General features: G+C 34.7%; 1 protein-coding gene across 3 annotated transcripts in view; it reads right to left on the reverse strand.

Moving 5' to 3' along the window:
- Su(z)12 (Polycomb protein Su(z)12) overlaps window positions 1-23,044 on the reverse strand; it is a 498,478-nt gene that overhangs the window by 179,532 nt on the left and 295,902 nt on the right. For all 3 annotated transcript variants that reach the window (XM_090397603.1, XM_090397604.1, XM_090397605.1), the window contains exons 9-10: window positions 22,190-22,337; window positions 1,498-1,700 (exon numbers count right to left, since the gene is read on the reverse strand). In XM_090397603.1, coding sequence (XP_090253729.1) covers window positions 1,498-1,700; window positions 22,190-22,337 — 351 coding nt within the window. The remainder of the gene's footprint in view (window positions 1-1,497; window positions 1,701-22,189; window positions 22,338-23,044) is intronic.

The following is a 23,044-nucleotide window of genomic DNA, read 5'->3' on the forward strand; positions in this document are numbered from 1 at the left end:
TGATACCCATTAATTTCATTACTTCCCACAGTTTCACATGCTGAACGGTTAAAAATTTTGAAGTAGCCTATGAACCCCATTACCACAGGGAGTCTAAATTCTTTATACTTTTCTATGAACTATTTAAGGCAAAAGATCTGATCTCGGGTAACCTTACCTTTCCTTTTAGAGATTAAACAAATAGTTCTATAATTCTTGCAATCTTTCATCTCTCCCATCTTGTGCAGTGGTATAAAAATTGACTTCTTCCAATCTTTAAGCCATGATTCTATCTTCCAAATTATTGTAATCAATATATGAAACACTGGTTAAGATAACCCTTAAAAAACTGACTGCAGCTCTTGAGTCTTTGAGATTCTTGTATGTGATTTGTATAGACATGAAGTTTGGCCACTCCTAAGCTACAGTGAGCGTCAAGTATAAAGAACTGTTTTCATGGTTGCTATGGGTTAATTATAAGCCAACTGCATACAAGAACTTAGTTATGCACTAAGAAATACTCTAGTATGCCACTGTAAAGTAACATGGCTTTGCTGCAGACGAACTTCAAAACTGAATCCTAATACAATGATATTCCTGCAATTCTCAAGAAATGCAGGAGGTGACAATGCTGGATAAGTCCATAAAACATCCATATGAATTTTCTTAGAGATGCATATCTGTTTATTACTAGAAAAAGTCTTAAAAAAGGATTAAAAGCAAGTGAAATGTTATAGGACATTTACAGAGTTATATGTTAATATTACCTCGGTGTTACAGTATAGATAAATAAAAATGAAATAAAAACTGAATGTTCATCTCATATCTTCACTGGGCATCCACAGATGTCGTATGGTCACTCTCATGCTTGGTGATGTACTACACTAGGCCTCACACATGTAGTCCAGTTGTATGCTTTTCTGGAGGCTTCAACTCTCAGAAGATCAGTCAGTCACACACACACACACCCCATCCATCTCATTGACGGTCTACCCCTTACTCTTTATCCAGGAACTTTACCTACTATTACTGTTCTGAAAAGTCCTCCTTCCAATGTGTCAAAAATATTTTAACTTTCTTCTGTCAATATCCTTAAGGAGCCTTAAACTTCTACTGATCTTTTCTAACACCCATTCATTTGTATGCCTTTCAGTATATGATATCCTCAACAGTCTTCTGTAACACCACAACTCAAAAGCTGCCATCCTTTTATGATCTGACTTCTTTAGTTTCTAAGTCTCACTTCCATTAGTCGCTGTTGGAAAAACAACTGCATCCAAAATCTCCAAGAATCCTTCTAGAAGATTAGCGATGGCTAAAATTTTAGCCATTGCTAATCTTCTTCTGATGCATTCTGAACAGTAATTCTTCGCATTACTCACAAGCGTAAAAATGAATAAACTTACTGCTGAAAAGCAGAAATCAGTTTAACGAATGTATATTAATAAACAGAAATCAAAAAATGATAAGAGAAATTATCTTAAATGCACATAAGTATAAAACTATCAAACAACTTACAACATAACTGAAAATGAAACGATTGTGACAGAGCTTTAGATGTTTAAGCAAACAGTACAGCTGCAGACAGTTGAGGGAACACCATGGACAATGAAGATCATCTCTTGCTTCAGTTTGTTGTCGTGTATTGTTGTTATACAGAAATTGATAAAATATCCTCATCTTCTTTGCTTTTTCAAACATCTCATTATCAGGCTTATATTCTAGAATGACAAATGAGCATTATTTGTCAAATATCTAATAATTTTGTCACTGTGGATTTATACAATTTATAAAATTAAATTCGTAACACTATCAAAACCTACTAGTATTAAATATATTCAATACAGCTTATAATATCTTGACATGGCGAAGTAGTTTATATCTGATGGTCAACACATTTGCTGCTCATCTGTACTGTCAAGGTGATGGCTTGTTAGTTCTGATTAAAACATATTACTAAAAATATTTGTAAGTAGAGCATTAGAAACAAACTTGTAGTTTAAAAAAATAAGTAAAAACAAACTTTTTTTTATGTTTAAAACCAAGTTATGAGAAAATATGATAACGTCGAGGAATTTGAGATTTGTATATTAAAAAACGTAAAAAAAATTGAATATGAGAAGAGGGTATGAACTTTCATCTAAAAGAACAAAACTGTCACAATGTGTTCCTAAGTGCCTATCTACTGTCATGAATACGAAGCAGTATATGATACATATAATGCTTCATATTATAACACATCCCTCACTTCAACAATGGCAGTAATGCTGCAGTAGCAATTACTAACACTAACAGCAAATAATCAACATTTCACGTAATGATTTCATCATGCTTTTTAGCAAAATATGATAGTGAAAATATATTTAACTGTTGGAATATTGTGTTAATAACAGCAAGAGAAATTTAAATATAAAGCAAATTCGTGATTTTTGAAGACACATGGCAAGAAAAGGTAATCATAATTGACCATTTTTTCTATTATCTAATTTTAGCTTCTTACTAGCCGTCTCATGTTCACCATATCAGAATCAGAATCATGCAATGCAAAAAAAAATGTCACATGCTAAACAGAGGGCATAAAATAGTGAGCACAATTTAATTGGCTTTTTTACGTTATACTGAGATTAATCTTTAGAGGTACCTGCATAATTAAAAGTAATAACTTAGCATGTATAAAACCAACAGTAATAACTTTAATAAATTAAAGGTACAAATATTTCGTACTGAAAGTAACAGCACATGATCAGTGTAGAACAAACAGTTAAAGGAATTTTGAAGTATCATCATATTCCCACATATTTTCCTATCAACAATATTTCTCACTTGTTGCCATCTACAAAAGACAAACTGGCACCTCTATCATTAGTTGGTGTTTACCAGATACCGTGTGAACGTAATTTATCATACTTTGGACAAACAGGTCATTCTGTGGGAAAAAAGGAATGAAGGAACATCAGTATTATATCGAATACATGAAACCTCATAAGTCGAGTCTAGCAGTACATAGCATTGACTCTAAGCATAATATCCAGTGGGATAAAGTTTGTCTTCTCCACAGATGCATGTTTAAATATGAACGCCTTTTCAAAGAAAGTTGCAAAGCCTTTTTACATCGGTCGAATTTGAATCGAAATGACTCTCTCTCTCCCAAAAGTTTAAGAGATTCTTATCTTATGCAGCCATCAATGAAATAATTTTCAAGAATTATTTAATAATATTTTATTAATATTAATCTTCTAGCACGTAGAAACAATTTAATTGGTAACCACCGACTGTTCTGTACTTTGTATTCCATTCCTTTAACTGTTTGTTCTACACTGATGATGTACTGTTACTTTCAGTACCAGTACATCATTTGTACCTTTAATTCATTAAAGTTATTACTGTTGGTTTTATGTGTTAAGTTATTAATTTATACTGAGATTACTAGTCTGCAGTAGTAGTACAGAGAAAAAGAGAGTTAGTGTGATGCCAACTTGGCCAATTATTATTAAAATGATGTCTTGTCGGCAATGAATAAATGTTATAATGCTATATTACACATTGTATGTTTCTCCTCTCTCTCATTTTTTTAAATTATTTTTTTTAACCATGGTCCTTCTACTAGCACAATTCATTACATGGTGGTGCTTTGGAGTAGTCCGACATAAATATGTGCACGTAATTTTTATCGTTTTAAAATTGATTCCATACTGAAATTTCACTGGGTGAAACTGCAGCAGAAATTCTCAAAAGGATTAATATCATAGAGAAACCCGTAAGTACTCTTTAAGTGCCTCATAACTGCTTTTTATTCATATAACATCAGCAATGTGCAAGCACCTGCTATTGTCTACAGAAACAAATTTCAGATAATCTGAATTTCATCAAATATACACTAACTCCTTTTGGCTCAAGGCTATTTCTCTTTTTGAAAGAGAATGTCCTTCAATCCAACGTTTGTAGCAGCAAGGTTATCTTCCTTGGCAATTTAGATGTACACAATACCAACTGGATTTCCTTCTCCAACTGCAGAGATCAAGCAGATAGAGATGCTGAGGCATTTGCTATCACAAATGACCTTAGGCAAATTGTTCGCACGTCAACTAGAGTACCAGATAATCCCAATCACTCTGCACCTAATTCTTACTAGTGATCCCACCAGCTGGCTTTCCTCCTCTAATTGTACAGATCTTGCAGGCAGAGATGCCGAAACATTTGTCATCACTAACGACCTTACACAATTTGTTCAGATGCCAACCAGAATACCAGATAGCCCGAATCACTCCCCAAACACCCTAGATCTCTTCCTTACCAATGACCCCCTCCAAATACACAGTGAAAGTAGTCAGCGCCCCATGGGTAATTCTGACCACAACCTAGTACTCATCTCCTCCCCCCATGCAACAACACTCACACAGACACTCCCATACAAGAGTAGTTTGGCATTATAACAGTGACAAGTGGGACAGCCTCCGCAACTTCCATGCCACATTCCCATGGTTGGACTATTACTTCTGGCATTCCAACCCAAACATATTACTAAAGTAATCCTCACCGGCATGGAGATATGCATTCCACACATTACTCTGAAATGCAATTCCCTAACCAAACCCTGGTTCACCAAAAGATGTCCAAAGGCTGTACAGATGAAACACCAGACATATCGTAACTGGCTGAAATCAACAACCCCATCCTCCTTTAGAGCTTATACTGAAGCCTGGAATAGATGGGGGGGGGGGGGAAAAAACTTCCAAAACAGAATTCGAAAGAGCTAAAAGTAGGAAAGTAGCAGCCTGTCCAAACAGCAACCAAGTATTTTGGTCTCCTGCCATAACAATTGGCCTTAAATTATGCCCAACACTATTCCCAATTATCATACCCGGATGGCTCATTGCATCATCGTCACAGAAAAAGCCAGTCTTCTGGCTTAATACTTTGCTTCCAATGCATGCATAACTGATGATGGTAAATGTCCCACCCTACCATTGCAGACACCCAACATACAATGTCCCTTATATCCTTTGGACAGGATGAGATCAGAAATATACTATCCAAATTAGACACAAAAAAGTCTTCTGGCCCTGATGGCATTCCCCCAATTGTCCTGAAAGTTTGTGCACAGAACTGACTCCTATCCTATGTTGCCTATATATATATATACTCTCTTACTCCACTGGAATCTATCCCATAAACTGGAAATTGGCCTATACCCAACCCATTCCCAAGAAGGATGACGTCACTGCTGCCCAACTACTGCCGTGTCTCGCTTACCTCAGTCTTGTCTAAAGTAATGGAAAAAAATCATCAATTCCCAACACCTACACTGCTTTGAAGACAACCTACCTAATAAACGACTGTGAGTATGGACTCAGTCACTGCTGATCAACAGGAGATCTGCTCACATATGTTATCCATCTCTGGACAAATGATATGGAGAAGTTTAGCAATTCTCAAGTGGTTGCACATGATATCTCCAAAGCATTTGAACTGGTTCTGGCACAAAGGCTTACTAAGCAAACTACCATCATTTGGTCTGTCCCAGGACTTCTGTAGTTGGATTGCCAGCTTTCTGTATGGACGCACACTGAGTGTGATGGTGAATGGTTCCCTATCCTCTCACCATTCAACTAATGCTGGAGTTCCACAAGGTTCTGTCCTCTCACCAACCCTCTTCCTGCTGTATATCAATGACCTACTTCAGTTGACCTCCATCTCAATACACAGTTTTGCAGACGACAGCACATTAGACTCCTCGCTTTCATTTGATAAACCCTACCCTACACAACTCACCTAAACCTAGAGAGCATCAACCACCACCACCACCACCACCACTCTCAATTCTGATCTCCAAGTCATCCTAAAATGGGGTTTGGATAACCTCATCAATTTCAATGCTAATAAAACCCAGTTCTGTCCTATTTCCCATAAAAAAGAACCATTTTTTCCAAGTATCCTTTTTGATGATACCCAAATTTCCAAACAGTTTGAGATCTCTCTTCTTGGAATTATCCTCACATCAAACCTCTCCTGGCATAAACACATCACAACCATTGCATCCTCAGCTGCAAAGAAACTAGGATTTCTCGTTCACTCAAGACGTTACTTCATCCCTGAACAGGTGTTAACATTATACAAATCACAAATCCACCAAGATATTGAATACTACTCCCACATATGGGGTGGGGCCCCCTAAAAGCTCCCTCAAAATGCTAGACTACATACAGTGGAGAGCAATTAGACTTATTAATGACCCCATCTCTTACCAACTCACTTCCCCCACTTTTGCACAGATGTTTGGTTTCTGCAATATGTATATGTTTCCATGGGAAATGCTCATCTGAAATAACATCAATAATTCCTCCACTCAGTACTAAGCTCGTTGCAACACGTACAGTTGCTGCTCAACATCCCTTCACAGTACACCTAGAAACAAACATAACAAGTTTCTTTTTCTGCTCCTTCATCACTGCAACTGCTGCACTGTGGAACAGTCCCCCCCCTGCTGTGTTTCCCAAAGAATACAATTTACAGTCAAATGTAAACAAGTTCCTCCTTTCCCAACCCACTACCCATACACAGTACTAATGTACTACAGGTTGATCAACCAACCTATGGGCACAACATAAACATTGTGAAGGTTGTGTCTGGAGGTAATTCAGACCACAACTTTTGTGCTTATCTCTTCTCCCACTGAGCAACACCACATAGCCATTCTCAAGCAAGAATCATTTGCCATTATAAGAACGGCAGGTGGGATGACCTCCAAGATTTCTTTGCCTCATTACCATGGTGGGATAATTGCCTTTGGCCTTCCGACCCAAGTTTATGCACTAAACATCACTGAAATAATCCTTCCAAGAATGAAAACACATTCCCCATTCCACACTAAATTCCCATCCTCTAAGCCTTGGTTCTCCAGAAGATGTTCCAAGGCTGTAAAAACAAAGAACCAAGCATACTGCAACTGGCTGTCATCAAGAACTCTGCCTTCTATCACTACTTACACCAGAACTTGAAACAACTGCAAGAAAATCATCAGTGCATCAAAAATTAAGGAGACAAAAGCAGGAAATTTGCATCATGCCCAAATGACAGTTACACATTTTTGTCTCTGATCAAAACAGTTGATAGCACTTTTGCCCAACACTACTCTTGCCATTAATGCCTCCAGATGGGTCTATTGCATCATTATCCACAGAGAGAGCCAATCTCCTGGCATCATAATTTTCCTCAAATGCTTGCATAGATGATTTTGGTAGATGTTCCATAACCATTCCACACACCCAACACTCAAGGAATCCTCTGACCTTTCATCATAAAGTTATCAGAATAACCCAGTTGAAATTAGATATGCCCTCAGGCCCTAATGGCATTCCTCAAATTGACTTTTAAGATTTGTGCTTCAGAGTTGACTCCTATTTAATGTCTTCTCTTTATGCTCTCTTATACCTCTGGCATCTACTGCCCAATCTCTCTCACCTCAGTCCTCTGCAAAGTAATGGAGAGAACCATCAACAGTCAATTCCTATGCTATCTTGAAAGTACTCAATTAATAAACAACTGTCAGTATGGATTCTGTCAATGCTGTTTAACAGGAGATCTGTTCACTCATGCACTTACCTTTGGACAAATGCTAAACTAGATATCTCCAAGGCTTTCAACAGGGTCTAGCAAAAGAGGCTATTAAGCAAGTTTTTGTCATTCGGTTTGTGATTTCTGCAACTGAGTTGCCAGTGTTCTCACTGGATGCAAACTGTGTGTGATATCGATAGTTCCTATCTTCTAACTACACAGCTAATATTGGGGTCCCACAACGTTCTGTCCTCTCATCCATCCTGTTTCTTCTATACATAAATGATCCACTCTAGTTGACCACCAATCCAATACACAGTTTAGCCAATGACAGCACACAGCATTGCCCATTCTCACTTGACAAACCTTGCAACATACAACTCATGGGCATCAACCTGGGCATCAACATGTAAGCTTAAATTCTGATCTACAAACCATTCTTTGATGGGACTTGGATAATTTGTCAATTTCATGCCTGCCAAATACATTGCCAATAAAAAAAGAACAATATTATCCCAACCTTTTTGACAACAACCAAATCTATAGGTAAGATGAGATCGCTCTCCTTGGGATTACCCTGACATCAATGTTTATAATGTGTTCATAAATACATTATAAACATTGGCTCACTGGCATTCAAAAAAAATCAGGATTCCTCTTTCATTCAAGGCATTACTTTACTTCTGAACAGCTATTAACCCTGTACATATACAAATCCATCCATTGGGTACTGCTCACACATCTGAGGAGGTGCCCCCAAGAGCTCCATGAAAATATTTGATGCAATACAGAAGAGAACAGATTGATTAACAACTCACCTCTTCCTAATTCTAACCACTCTCATGTATTGCATCTAGTATCTACTGCATGCTTCTATAAATATTTCCATGATAAATGTTCATCAGAAATATCAATTACCCCCCCCTCAATCAAATCCATTTAACACGTACGGCTACCACCCAACATTCCTTCAGTCAACTTCCATATTTAGAGAACAAGTTTCTCTATCTCATCCTCCTTCATTCCTATTGCTGCTGATGTATTTTGGAACAGCCTCCCCTCCCATGTATTTCCTAAAAAATATCATGCATAGGCCTTCAAATCCAATGTGAACAAAGCTCTTCATTTCCCAATTCACTTCCCATACATCGTACAAATGCACTATAAGGCTGACCAAAAAACCTCTCATGTACGAGTCGAACAATAAAAAACAAATATCAAAATGTTTCATTCCTAATAAGTTTTGGATCTTCATTAGAAGTGATATTTAAGCTTATTTATTTATTTAGATTTACAGCCGAAGCAACTCAGGCTATGATGCCAGTGAATTATGTATGTTAATTGCATGTTCTAATGGCTGGTTTGCCTGTTATGAGGAATGAAAAACCTGACTTTTGGGGAGAAAAAAATTCTCTATCTCCATATGAGACAAGCTAACTCACCTTCAGTTGAAAAGCCCTGATAAAGGTTCTTCATCTCCTAGATGGGATTTGAATCCAGGCCTTTCCAACCAAAGGGCATTGTTGAAATTGACTGAGCTACAGAGGCTCAATATTCAAGTATTAAATGTGTGTGTGTGTGTGTGGGGGGGGGATACAATAAGGTTTTATGCATGAATGAAGAACTCATGCTGTTAAACCTGAAACAAACAGGGATGAGATCAATCTTACCACATGCAACATTATTTAGATATACTATTAACTGTCTCCCCTATTAATAGGTGGTCAAACAGTCCAGTTCAAATGTACTACACCAGCTGATAAATGATACCAGGTGTCAGAATGCAATATCAAGCCATAAGCATGATTTTACTGGATACCTTAAATACATGTAATGAACATTATCTTTCTGCTGCATATATTACATTCCAGATAAAAGTCAATAAAACCAACAGCTCTGTCTGCCTTTTAGATCCATTATGAGTAATGCTGTTACCATTCAAGTCTGGTTTGCACCATGAAATAGCACACTCAACATGGTGTTCATTTCTGTCAAGAAGAATTTTTGAGGTAACATGTTTTTGATTAATTCCTTTGTTGGATCCTACTTCTTCTCAATCTATGCTTTGGATCCGACATGTTAATCACTATGATGTTCTTAAACAAAATAGAAGGTTGCTAGTTGATTTCTAATTCAAATATAGAGAAAATTTATATTTAAAGACTGCGGCACTCTATATCTGAATTAGTTCAAGAACTGAAGAAAAACCAACTCGCAACTATCTCTCCTTTTAGGTGTTAATATTATATATACTGGCCGAGTATATTTAACTTACTTAATTTACCCGCTTTGGTTCGAATATTTTATGAATGGTGCAGTAAAAGAGATTCAGGCAAAATACAACTTTTGATTAACAAAAACAAATATTTTAATTTTATAATCACAAATTATACACTTAAGATCAAAATACTAAATAAGTTATTATAAATACTTCAGCCTTTCTGATAATACTGTCATACAAACTCAGACAATGGTAAATCTGTTATCTCTAATACAGTCTTCTCACAGTTCTTTAAGTTCCAAATATGACAAAAATTGCAGTAACACCTCCTCACAAACAAACACTTTTAAATTTACACTTCAGCTAATTTTCACCAATAGTTACTGTTAGTATAGGGAAATTCTAGGATGAAACTCACACACTTCTCTGTATAGAAATATTAAAGGTTGGAATAATCTTACCGATAATCTTCTATTTTCATCAATTTATATACAAACACTTTTAACAATAAACGGCACTCATTAAAATAAATCTTCTAAGCATTAACTGAATTAATTCACGGTCACAATACACATAATCAGACGTTCTTGCATGAAGCACTACTAATCACATCAGGAATTAAGGTAACACAATAATTCCTTAACTTTAGGCTTTATATGCACAGTTGTTCATTCCTCAGGCATTCAATTAATTCTTTAGCCACTATAATTCTAAACACAGCTAACAGTAAACTTCAATTTTACAGTCTCTACTATTCCCTAGTAACCCCGTACTATATTTCAAGGTTCCGTATGTCCTTGAAAGGTCGGCGCTGAAATTAAATCTCAACTCAAGTATTGCTTAGTTTATTTAGTAGTCACTCAGCTGTCTTCTGTAGCTATAACTGTTATTCTACAACTTATTAGCTAACCGCCTCTCGACTAGTAGACTTAAATTAGCTGCTTGAGTGACTTGCCGACTCGCTATTGCCGAATCACACTGTGATTCCCGAATGCCGAATGCTCCGATTCCAACCTAATGCCAATCCTCTCCTTTCTCTCTCTCTTAATTCCTCTAATCTCTGTATATTTTCAGCGTTCTTCCCTTTTTATATCCATTCTTCCCACCTAAATTATTCTCGTCATTTCTTTCCCCAACTCTTTTCAATAAACCTTCTCCTCACGTGGTGTTCCAAAACGTGCCCGCTCACTTACATACGTCTCCATGAGAACCAAACAAAATATAATAAAATTGAGGTATTGCATAACGCTAAACTTCTACAAATAGGAATAAATAAAGAATATTTACATTTCAATTAATGAGCAGTTAAATTATCAAATACAAGTTCTTATAATATTAACATAATAATAATTAAAATAGCTTAATAATATTTAATACAGTCTTTTCATTATTAATACATATATCTTTGATATAATTAAATATTAGACAAAATTAAGGTAGTTATATGAATATTAAATTGTATAATAAGTTGTTTACATTAAATAATATTTACACAAGTCTTGCTTGGTATATGGTATATTATGTGAAATGTGAATAAAAAAAAAAAAAAAAATTATACAAAACAATTTCATTCACAGTTTAACACCTTGTTAAGACAATCTAATTCTTTTTGTCATCTATAATATGATTTTTTTTTATAACCATTTTTATGACTAGCCAAAGGTGGTGAGATACAGCAATGCATGAAGTAAAAGTACAACCTACTCTCCTTTCCTTCATACACACACACTGTTGTTTAGTTTAATTTCTTTTATTCCAAAATATTCTTTCAGTTCCCTATGTCTTGTGTTTATATTATTTAGTATAACCTTGTGAAAATAGTAGGCATTTCATTTACTAAAGTATTTTTTTACTTTTTGTTTAATTAGCTTCTTATACTGGCAATTAGATGTATAATGTTCCACCTTTCTTACCATTTGTGCTTGCTTTTCTTTTTGCAAGAGCAGTATTTCTTTTGTACTCTTACTACATATATAATCTTGGCATTTAACCATTTCTGATGACTACATATTTAACTCTTTATTAATAAGCTCTTTTGTCACTACTTTTATCAGAATTTGTTTAAGATTGTCTATTCTTCTTTTATGTCATGTCCTTCTTTTGTGGTTCTGTTTTCCCATTAATGCATTTATCTGTTGTATAGTAGAGAACTGAGAGACATTTTTACTCACTTAAATGCAATTATGATTAGGGCTCGATTTATATCCCAGGTCCACCTTGTACATGCATGCATATGCAAAGCAAAAAATACAATCTTTCAGTTTAAACATTGAGTTCATCTTTCTCATAAATTACAAAACCTCTTAGTGTGCATCAAGATATCAACAGATCTCCACTTGCCTATGATTGTTTTAAATTTTGTTTCCCATTCTGGCATTTAAATCTCATGCTAGTACTAAATCATCTGTTTTCTTAGATTTGTAGAGGTTAAGTGAGAGCGGTGGGCAAATATGTAGGAAGCATTTTGAATGTTCAGTTGTATGGGGTTGAGCAAAACATCCTCATTCTGCTAGTAAACACAACAGCAGAGTGGAGAAAGTTGACAGTGGTTGTGTTGGATGGGGAAAGTGTCATTTGTTGTCAGTGGGTTGTTGATGAAAATAAAGTAATAGAATATTAAAATGAAGATGGCAATGAAAGGCGTAGTGATCTAAGTAGAGTCCAACACAAGATCAAACGTGATGAACAATTGCAGAACTATCAGCTGACTCATAGAGTTGGGAAGAGAAAGAAAAGAAAATCAAAAAAGCACAAAGTGAAAGAACATAGAACTAATAAGGGAGATGCATGTGAATGTATGTGTGATGACACCAATGAAAAGAATAAGTCTGAGAATGACCAAAAAAATTAAAATCTAGCCTCTGAGATAGTGAATTTAAATGTGGTATCCAACACAAGGAATATAGGTCATTGTGAACCTAAGAGGATTTGCTAATTAATGTCATCCACATCTTCCCTTTCAATCCTTGGGCTATAGCAGCAATCAAATGTAAAGTATTTTCCGGTGTATAAGATGCACCCAAGAAATTTAATACAATTTTCTGGAAAAAACCTAAACTTTACATAAACCAAAACAACGCTCACAGGCTACTTTGACTGCATGTGTACGAATCATTTTTGTTGAAATGGCAATGCCATTTTGCCAATTTTCTTGCACCCATTTCAAAACTTCAGTCTCTAGTTCTGGCCACTTTGCAATTTTTCCACGTTCCGCGTTTTTCATTACACAAATTGTACAAAATCTCCTTCTGACCAAAATGTCTTTCAGCTTTCCTATTCCTGTGTTCTTCTGCATTACAACCTGCAATTTGTAACTTGAAGTATACGAATGTCGCCTGTTTTTTTTCCATCATTCAAATCTACGGGGAAATATCAAACTGAACACAAAATATCTCAGCGCGTCAACTCAATACTGATAAACATCGGCAACTGATTACTTGGATAAGATATTATGAAACTTGAACAGGGACTCCCCATTCTTAGCCAATGATGCGCTAGTAGTCACGTGAAGGTCACGCATCAATTTGATTGCACCATTAACCGCCTACAAAGATCTTGGAACATAAAAGGGAGTGCATATGACTTTGAAAAGAGGAAACAATCTTTACCTTCATTATATAAGCCGCACCCCATTTTTAAAATGAATTTTTAAGGTAAAAAATTGCATCTTATACACCAGAAAATATGGTATATATTATATATTCATCTGTTGCCCTCTGTCTAATGAGAGACTGCCTGAAAGCATTGCTGTCATCAATGGGACCTCCATATCTTGTACTCTCCATCTTCCTTGAAAATACAGGTAACCCTCGTATAACGCGGATGTTAGGATCCGCAGAAATGCCGCGTTATATAAATCACGTTATGCGAGTCTCAGATCACATAGAAAAAGTAGGGTTATGTTTCCAAAATCGTTTTTTTTTTTTTTTAAATTATATAAACAACAATGACATATCCAACAAAAATATATTTGTTTTTAATTCAGGTAATTCATGTAAGTTAAGAAAACATAAACTATGAAACAAATACATAGTATAAAAGTATAAGAATTATAAATTATACTTAAGCTTCATTGCACATAATGCATAACTGTTTTAGACAAAATAAAATAAAGTGCATATTTTAATCTTTCATAGCACGAGGATTTGAGGATTGGTTAATAAACACTGGTTTTGTCATGTAATCAACTGATGCATTACTACAAAACAGTAGAGTAATTCTATCTTTAGAAACTTTAAATCCAGGAGCTGATCTTTCATTTTTCGAAATATAGGCGCGTTTTTGCACTTTTTTCCAATATAACCTGGATTCATCCGCATTGAACACCTGGTCTGCACTATAAAAGTTTCTAAACGTTGAGAGTTTTTTTTTTTAATAAGATTTCCATCCATAGGAATTTTCTTTTGAGGTGCAATCTTCTATCGAAATCATTAGAGATTTCTCCATTTTTCCATTAGAATATCGCGTACACGAGCAATGCGCTTTGCACTTATCGTTGACCCAGCAATAAAAACTTTCTCAGATTTTATGTTCATTTTATTTCATTCTTCGAATTGTTGATTCATTTAAATTCAAAGTCACTGCAAAAACTCCTCGTTTTTCTCCATTTTTCAACCGATCCAAGATTTTGAATATTTTTCTTCGAGAGAAATTAATTTTATTTTCAATGTTGGTTTTTCCCTTTCGCTGCAGTTTGTGGCCGATTACTATAATTTTTTTACACAAAAAAGCAAGCATTACATATTGTATGGAAAGTGCTCAGCTTGAGATGAACACTCTTATGACTTTTAATGCACTTTCCTAGCAGAAATGAGAACAATTTTCAACAATAAATGTTTTATATGGTAAACAATTGAGGTACATGTGTGCTAAAGGGTATTTCTCCTAATATAAATTTGCTACTTATATAATTGGTGGATTTTTATATAGAGGATATTCATAGATATTATCTTAATATTAATCCTACCATAGAGATGATCTCTGTTTCTAACAATTATTTTTTTTTAATTCCGAGTGTACCTATATGTTATTATATGCACAAGGGCTCACTCAAATTGGTGCAATGATTTTAACTCTTTCAGAATCCAAATAATCACTGACTCAAGACCAAAATACAAAATAAACACATTTAATATAACAAAAACAATATATATACACTTCAAACAAATATTACATTACTAAATACAAATTAATTGGATCCAAGGCCTTTTTAAATAAACTTACACTTAAGACTGAACTAAATACTTTGTTTGCACAATCACAAAATGTTCATAGCCAGTTTCTTTCTCTGTCAAGGCCCTTTTCCAAAGATATATGACTCTATTCTTCATTTTTACAGGATCCTTTCTCATCACTTATGTAGCACACATTAATTCTTCCGAACTTAATTCTATCTCTTTTCTTCAGTAGAAATAATAGTCAGATCCGGCGTCCTTAATACAGATGAAACTTCCTAATCAGAGTTTTCTCGAACATTCCTTTAGAACGTAAATAGCAAATTCTTCTTTTATTCACTAAATGCTTATTGACAGTCTTAACTATTCCAATTAAAAAAAATTGCAGTTCTACGATTCCCTTTTCGGAATCTACAATAAATCTTTCAATTAGTGTTTCCTCCAATATTCCGTTTAAAACGCATATAGCAAGATTTTCTTTTATTTATCCACATACTTATTCCACATTAAAACTTAATAGTTCCACGATTCCTTTTTCGGAATATACTATTAAGTTTCTTTTGACTCTCACATAAAAAACTTAAGTTCCTCCGAACCTAAATATCTGCCGGCCTGTGTTCTAAATTCCTTCCAAACGCTATCCTGTTTACTCTCCCGTTGATTCAATACCGAACTTGTCAGCTGTCAATCACACATCAAACTTCTCGGCGAGCATGCGCCTCCACAAAAGTGGCAAGCAAGAAAGTTAGGTATAAATAATGGCTGACACGTTGTCTCCGTTAGCGACAAGAGAGAATGTCTCTATAAAAACACAAAACTTAATATTTTAAATTACAATAAAATTCCTGTAAGTAATACAAATATCAAATCTGGTAAGTACATCAATTTTTTAGCTTCTTTACATATCATTTTTGACAAAACAATTTCAATAACGGACACATCGCAAGTGCCGACAATGCGTGTTATGAAACTAAAACTAATAAACATATTAACGTAAACAATTCATAAAAATATTCAGAATTTTAATTATGATTATTTTTACAGGTACATGTGTGCTAAAGGGTATTTCCCCTAATATAAATTTGCTACTTATAATTACATGCAGGATACAGGCAGATACAAATTTAATGAAGATAAAATTTGATTTTTAATCGCGCAGTGAAAAACATGAAAACATAAAGGGTTACTACAATTTGTAGACCGTGTTGTATAAGTACCGTGTTCAACAAGGGTTACTACAATTTTAGACCGCGTTACATGAGGGTTACCTGTACTATATTCCAACATTCTAATCATCTGCTGTTCACCAAACAAACAGCACTTTATGTATATTAAGGTCAAAGGCATTACGAATATGAAGGAGAAGTTCTTGTAATCAGTTGGTACAACTTATTCAAAAGATTTAGTTATATCACTGAAGTGCATTTCAGGCAATCTGTTATGCGATTATCTTGAGAGGACAAGAGATCAAAATATACACTTGATTGCTGCTATAGAGGATTGAAATAGAAAGAAAAAGGAATCTGTTCACCTACTAAAGGACAATTACTTGCAAAAAGGATGAGATTACTTGCAAATAGAGTTTGACAGGACTAGATCTAGTCATGAGATCAAAATACATAAAGGTAGCCACATTGTTTCCAAATGGGAAGAGTGACTACATGGTCATGATTTGGAGTTTTTCCAGTTACAAAAAATTAGATGAAGAACTAAAGAACAGTGATTATAACAAACTTACAAGTTAGCTTGAAGCCATGGCATAAAAATCTGTAAGTTAAAGATGTTGGCAATGCATGGAACATAAGGAAGTAATATCAGATATACTCAAGAAAGATCAGAAAGAGAAATCAGGCAGGAGTCTGATGGATAAGTGGTAACATTAAGCAGGAGTTGAAAAAAAAAAAAAAAAAAAAAAAAACGTGGAGGCCAAATAAAGAGAAATGTGAAATGCAAACTACAGCAAATTATAAAAGAAAATTAGCAGAGTAGGCCAAAAGAAACTCTGCAGAGGTCTTTTGCTATGTAGCAAATAAAAGGAAGAATAACTATGGAAGCATAAACTTAATGAGAATTGCTGACAGGGAGGTAAAAGAAGCAGATGAAATAGTTGAGTCACTGAGTGAACACTCTGCAGGATCCATCATACTGTTCAAAGTGTGGTGGAGATAATGTAGTGAAGAGTATGATAGGAAAGAGGTTAATAAATTGGCAGGTATTAATAACTTGAGACACTACCAATCTCAATGCCTGTATATTACAAGAATGTGCAAAGGAATGGGAATGTCCCATAGAGTATCATATCATATCATCCAATTTGGCCTTTGACTAACTTCTCCAATACCTTTGCCACAGCTCACAAAATGCTGTTTGGAGTATAATTCACTACCTTTAGCTTGGGGTTTCTGTTATGCGTTGTAGCTCTTCAATAAAAACACACGTAATAACCACAGTAACGACTATTTAATTCGTAAATATTTCATCCCAAGTATCTTGGGACATCATCAGTACAGTAGTGAAAACAATACTAGAAATAACATACAGTTAGGACGCATGATTACAATGGAATCTCAATATGCGTGCAGTAATGTGTTATAGAAGTAAATTAAATAACACATTACTGCATGCATATTGAGATTCCATTGTAACCATGCGCCCTAACTGTATGTTATTACTAGTATTGTTTTCACTACTGTACTGATGATGTCCCAAGATACTTGGGATGAAATGTTTATGAATGAAATAGTCCTTACTGTGGTTATTACGTGTGTTTTTATTGGAATTACAATGGATTACAATGGAATCTCAATATGCGTGCAGTAATGTGTTATAGAAGTAAATTAAATAACACGTTACTGCATGCATATTGAGATTCCATTGTAACCATGCGCCCTAACTGTATGTTATTACTAGTATTGTTTTCACTACTGTACTGATGATGTCCCAAGATACTTGGGATGAAATGTTTATGAATGAAATAGTCCTTACTGTGGTTATTACGTGTGTTTTTATTGAAGAGCTACAACGCATAACAGAAACCCCAAGCCAAAGGTAGTGAATTATACTCCAAACAGCATTTTGTAAGCTGTGGCAAAGGTATTGGAGAAGTTAGTCAAAGGCCAAATTGGATATGATACGATACTCTATGGGACACAACATGGATTTGTGAAGAATCATGCCTTAGTAATTTAGTCCTTTATTATAACAGTGATAGGTGAGTTGAACAAAGAAGGTGACCACACAACCTGATTTTGCAAGGCACGAGTCTTTGGGGATGTCATGTAATAATAATATATTATTATTGTCCAGCATTTAAAAGAACATAGAAAGGATAAGAAAATTAGTGTCACAGATCACAGACAAGAGTATACAAAAAAACATGCTGGTAGATTATTATGGATGTACACCAATGCTAGGAGTATCAGAAACAAAGGGGTAGAGTTTGTTGCCGTGGTCAATACATTTGTACACCATACTGTAGGCATTAGTGAGACTTGGCTATCAGAATCAGACATACTAACTGGTAGTGAGTGTAATGGGTAATATTTTTAGGAAGAATAGACATGATAGGTGTGCTGATAATAATTTCAGATGACTTGAATCAAGTTCATGTTGACAGTTATGATTGTAATACTAGCAACAGTTTTTCATGTGGTGGTGAGTTTGAAGCCATCTGGTGTGAGATGGAATCTAACAAGATCAAATACATAGTGGAGTGTTGTTACAGATGTAGTGGATCAGCTGCTAGTGATGAAGAAATGAATCACCAAATAAAGATGACAGATGCAAAAAGAGTAATCATAATAGGGAACTTTAATTATCCAAACATTACCTGTGCAGCATTAAAATCTCATGAGAGAATGAAACTGAATTTACTCAGCTATTGCAAGACTTCCTCAATCAGTATGTGAAAGAATGAACTTGAGACAAAAGAGTGCTAGATTTGATTATAGTGTCAGAGGGGGTTTCATTTCAAGACATGACCATTCTGCCTCCAGATGGTGATAGTGACCATACAGTACTTACTTGGGAAGTAAGCGAGTTCATGAATATTCCATTCAGAAAAGGTTACATGATGAATTCTGCCCCATGGTATCAATTTTTGGTTGTGAAGGATATCGACAGTGCATGGGCAATGTTTAAAAAGTTTTTAAATGATGCAATATCAGAATGTGTCCCTAGACTTCAAAGAACAAATAGACTAGGAGTGAAATAGATGTCTAATCTTATGAAGCAAGAGATCCATAAGAAAAGGATGATGTGGAAGGAATACAATGTGCATAAGGATGTCCATTATAAAAATTATAAGCAGCATGCCAGAAGAGTCAACTGTTGAGTCAATTTAGCTTTCCCATACAATCATTGTATGGAAAGCTAAATCTGAGTATGAAAAGAAACTGACTCTGCAAGCTAAAGATAATCCCAAAGAATTCTATTTTTATGCTGCAAGTAAAAGAAAGAATGAATATGAAAGTCTACTGAATACAGATGGTATGAGGGTTACAGATGTAGAAGAGGTTGTTGACTAATGAGTGCCCATTTGCTAAAATGCTATCAACCAGGTGTAGGCAGCATTACACTACATGCTACCTCTTCAATGAATGAAGAAACGTAGGTGTATAAGGAGACAATATTAGAGTTGTTGCACAAACTGAGCAAGAATTAAGCAATAGGGACTGATAGGATATCAGCAGGGATGCCAAAGGACTGTTCAGATGAACTAGCTATATAACCTGAATATCAAAACAGGGAAGATTCCACAGGAGCAGAAAGAATGCATGGTAATCCCTTTGCACAAGTGTGGTGCAAAGACTGATGTATCCAACTTCGACCAATCAGTATCTCAAAATTGATGAAGATTTTGGAAAAGTTGGTTAGGGCTCACATTCAGAAATGGGTTGATAGAGAATCTCTACTTTGAAACAAACAGTTTACTAAGATAAGGCAAGTTTTAGAATATTATTATAGAATGTGAGCAACTTACTTGCTCACATTCTATAATAATATTACCACTGAGTTAGACAAGGGGAAAGGATACATCATGATACTTTTGGAATTTGCTAAGGCTTTCAACAGAATACAGTATGGAAGACTGTTGCATAAACTGGAGAATAAGGGACTAGATTATGGACTATTGGCACAGATAAGAGGATGACTGACTGACAGACATCAAAAAGTGGTATATGGGGATGTGAGTTTGCAAAATTTAAAGTAACCAGTGGTGTACCATAAGGATCAGTCTCTGTTCCATTGTTATTCAGTCTGTACATTAATAGTATTGGGAAGGATTTGACAGGTGACATACAGCTATTTGCTGATGATGCAAAGATAGGTAGAGTAATCAAGAATTGATTTTTTAATGATACTTGTGACATAATGATTAGAAATATATACATGTTAGCACAAGAATAATGTTTAATTTGACAAATATTTCTGTCTGAATATTACAGACCATCTTCAGTGGCTACATAGGAATAGTTTCTAAAAAACAAAGTGAAATACAAACAATTGATCATTCATATATAGAATGCGCCACGTGATGTCATATCACTAAGTATTAGAAGAGTAAACATCTTTAAAAAAACATAATTAAAGATATTAATTCAGAAATTCATATAATGATCTTAAATAATATTATACTGATAAAAAAATATTAAAAAAAAAACATTTAATGTGTTATCCTGATTAAACTTTTCCAAATTTTTGATATAGATATACAGTCATTACGATTCAAGTTAGGATGTTGAAGTAAGGCCTCTACACTTTCTTTAAATAAACGTTCAAATTTGTAGTGACATCTGCGTAAGAGGAGTGTCTTGGACCAAAGGATGTTGTGTTGAATTGATGACTGATGCTCTTGAATTCTTTTTTCTATGGAACGTCCAGTTTGTCCAAAGTAAGAAAGATTACAATTACAAGGAACTTGATACACACCAGGTAGAGACAAGGTTGAGCGTTTATTTTTAGATGAAGGAAAATGGGTGGATAATTTGTTAATAGGTGTATAAGTGGCTGTTACATCACATTTCTTTAGAATTCTCGAAATTGGTTCTGAAATCCCGGAAATGTAAGGAATTGGAACTCGACGTATTGAATCTTGGTTGTTCTGTGTTAGTTTGTAAGAATCGAAAAGATGTGTACTCTTTTCGGAGAAGCCATTTAGTTTCATGTGATGTTTGATAGTCGAAAGTCCCTTCTGTAATAAATGAGAAGTTGAACAGTTAGTTTTGGCACGTCGGATTAAACATTTTGTGACTCCTGTTTTTTGACAAGGGTGATGAGCAGATTCTTTGAGAATATAACGACCTGTGAAAGTTGGTTTTCTGTAAACTGCTGTTGTAAGAATACCAGAAGGTGAACGGATGAAAAGGACGTCTAAAAAGGATAACTTGTTGTCTTTTTCAATTTCCATGGTAAACTTTATACAAGGATGTAAGGAATTGATACTGCTTAAAAAGGAAGGTAAGGAGTCTCTGTCGTGAAGCCATAGAGCAAAGATGTGGTCGATTATTATTTGGCAAATTAAACATTATTCTTGTGCTAACGTGTATATATTTCTAGTAATTAAGAATGCTGCTGATATACAGTACTTGCAAAATGATTTGAATAGGCTGGAATTGTGGGCATGGGAAAACGAATGTCAATTCAAGTTCAGTATATGTGAAGTCATTCACTTTGGCATGATTAGATATCCAATGGCGTATTATATTGGTGGAATTATGTTAGAAGAAACTGATGAGGCTAGGGATCTTGGAGTGTTAATAGACATAAAGTGAAGTTCAAGGGCCATATAGCAAAGATTGCAACTACAACTCAGAGGATAATTTTAATGCTGAAACTAACCTTGACATGTAACGATACTCAGAGTGAAACTATCCGATAGTAGCAAAAATTGTTAATTGCATGGATCGAAGATTTAAATTAAACATCAATACCTATCGCAACATGAACGACATAAAAAAAGGCACCCCCTAGTTTAAACATCTCTCCTGTTCCAGAAAAACATTCTATATAGAATGAGTTTCTGGAACAGGAGAGATGACTTCATCATACTAAGGATTATGCCATTCTTATAAAATATATTCAATAAATTCAATTTTTCTAAACAAAAATTTAACACACTTTATACATTATAATACTACTTATCAATGGATGCTCTGGTAAAAAGCAATTCTTTTTCATAATTTTGATTCTGTGCGAGCAGAAGTAGAAACAAATAAAAACTATTTTTTATAACAAAATCTCAATATACCTAAACACTTACTTGATATGATATCATTCTGACAAGATATATCACCTGGTGGAAGCACAGGTTGTGGCATGTCTACCATTCCATTTAATAGTGTTTCATTCCATGTCAAGTGGAATGTTAAAAGAGGACTTTTTGTGAACACATCAAATGGACAAATACTCTGAAAAGTGTAATGATTATCAGTATATATATATATATATATATATATATATATATATATATATATATATATATTCCAGCAGCATGAAATAACCGTATTAGTACATTACTACTTAATTAATATAGTAAGATGACCCATAATATACATAGTCTGACAGGATGTGCTTTGCATTATGGAACACTAAGGCATTTAATGTGAAGCCATCAGCCTCTATATACAAGCAGCCTAACTGTGAGTATACTTCACAGGCAAACCTTGTTCGCTCACACTTGGATAAAGAATTAAAAATATATATAATTTCTTCGCAAGTTAATAGAATTTATAACCAAATGAAAAAACAAAACTTTCTATAATAATCTCTAATGCAGAGTATTTTAATAATAAGGTAATACACCTTATAACTTATATAAGAGCAACACACAGTCTAGCCATAAATACTGTTACAACTTCAACAGTGCATAAAACCTTTCAGCACATACAAATCACATGTATAACATGCATATAGCAGCAGTCAAAGTTCAAAATATTACCCGGGGATCCGAATAGATTTTTGAAAATTATGGAGACTACAGTGTTTGAATAAAAACTTTAGTTTTTATTCACGGTAGTTGTTTGAATAAATCTAAATTCGACCTTCATGTCAAGGTCATCTTCTGGAGCATACAACTATACACAGAAAATAAGCTATACTACAATCAAACTGGTTT

Source organism: Typopeltis vanoorti, chromosome 9, assembly GCF_054136105.1.
Source record: "Typopeltis vanoorti isolate ZY-2024b chromosome 9, IOZ_Tvanoo_1.0, whole genome shotgun sequence".
Lineage (NCBI taxonomy): Eukaryota > Metazoa > Arthropoda > Arachnida > Uropygi > Thelyphonidae > Typopeltis > Typopeltis vanoorti.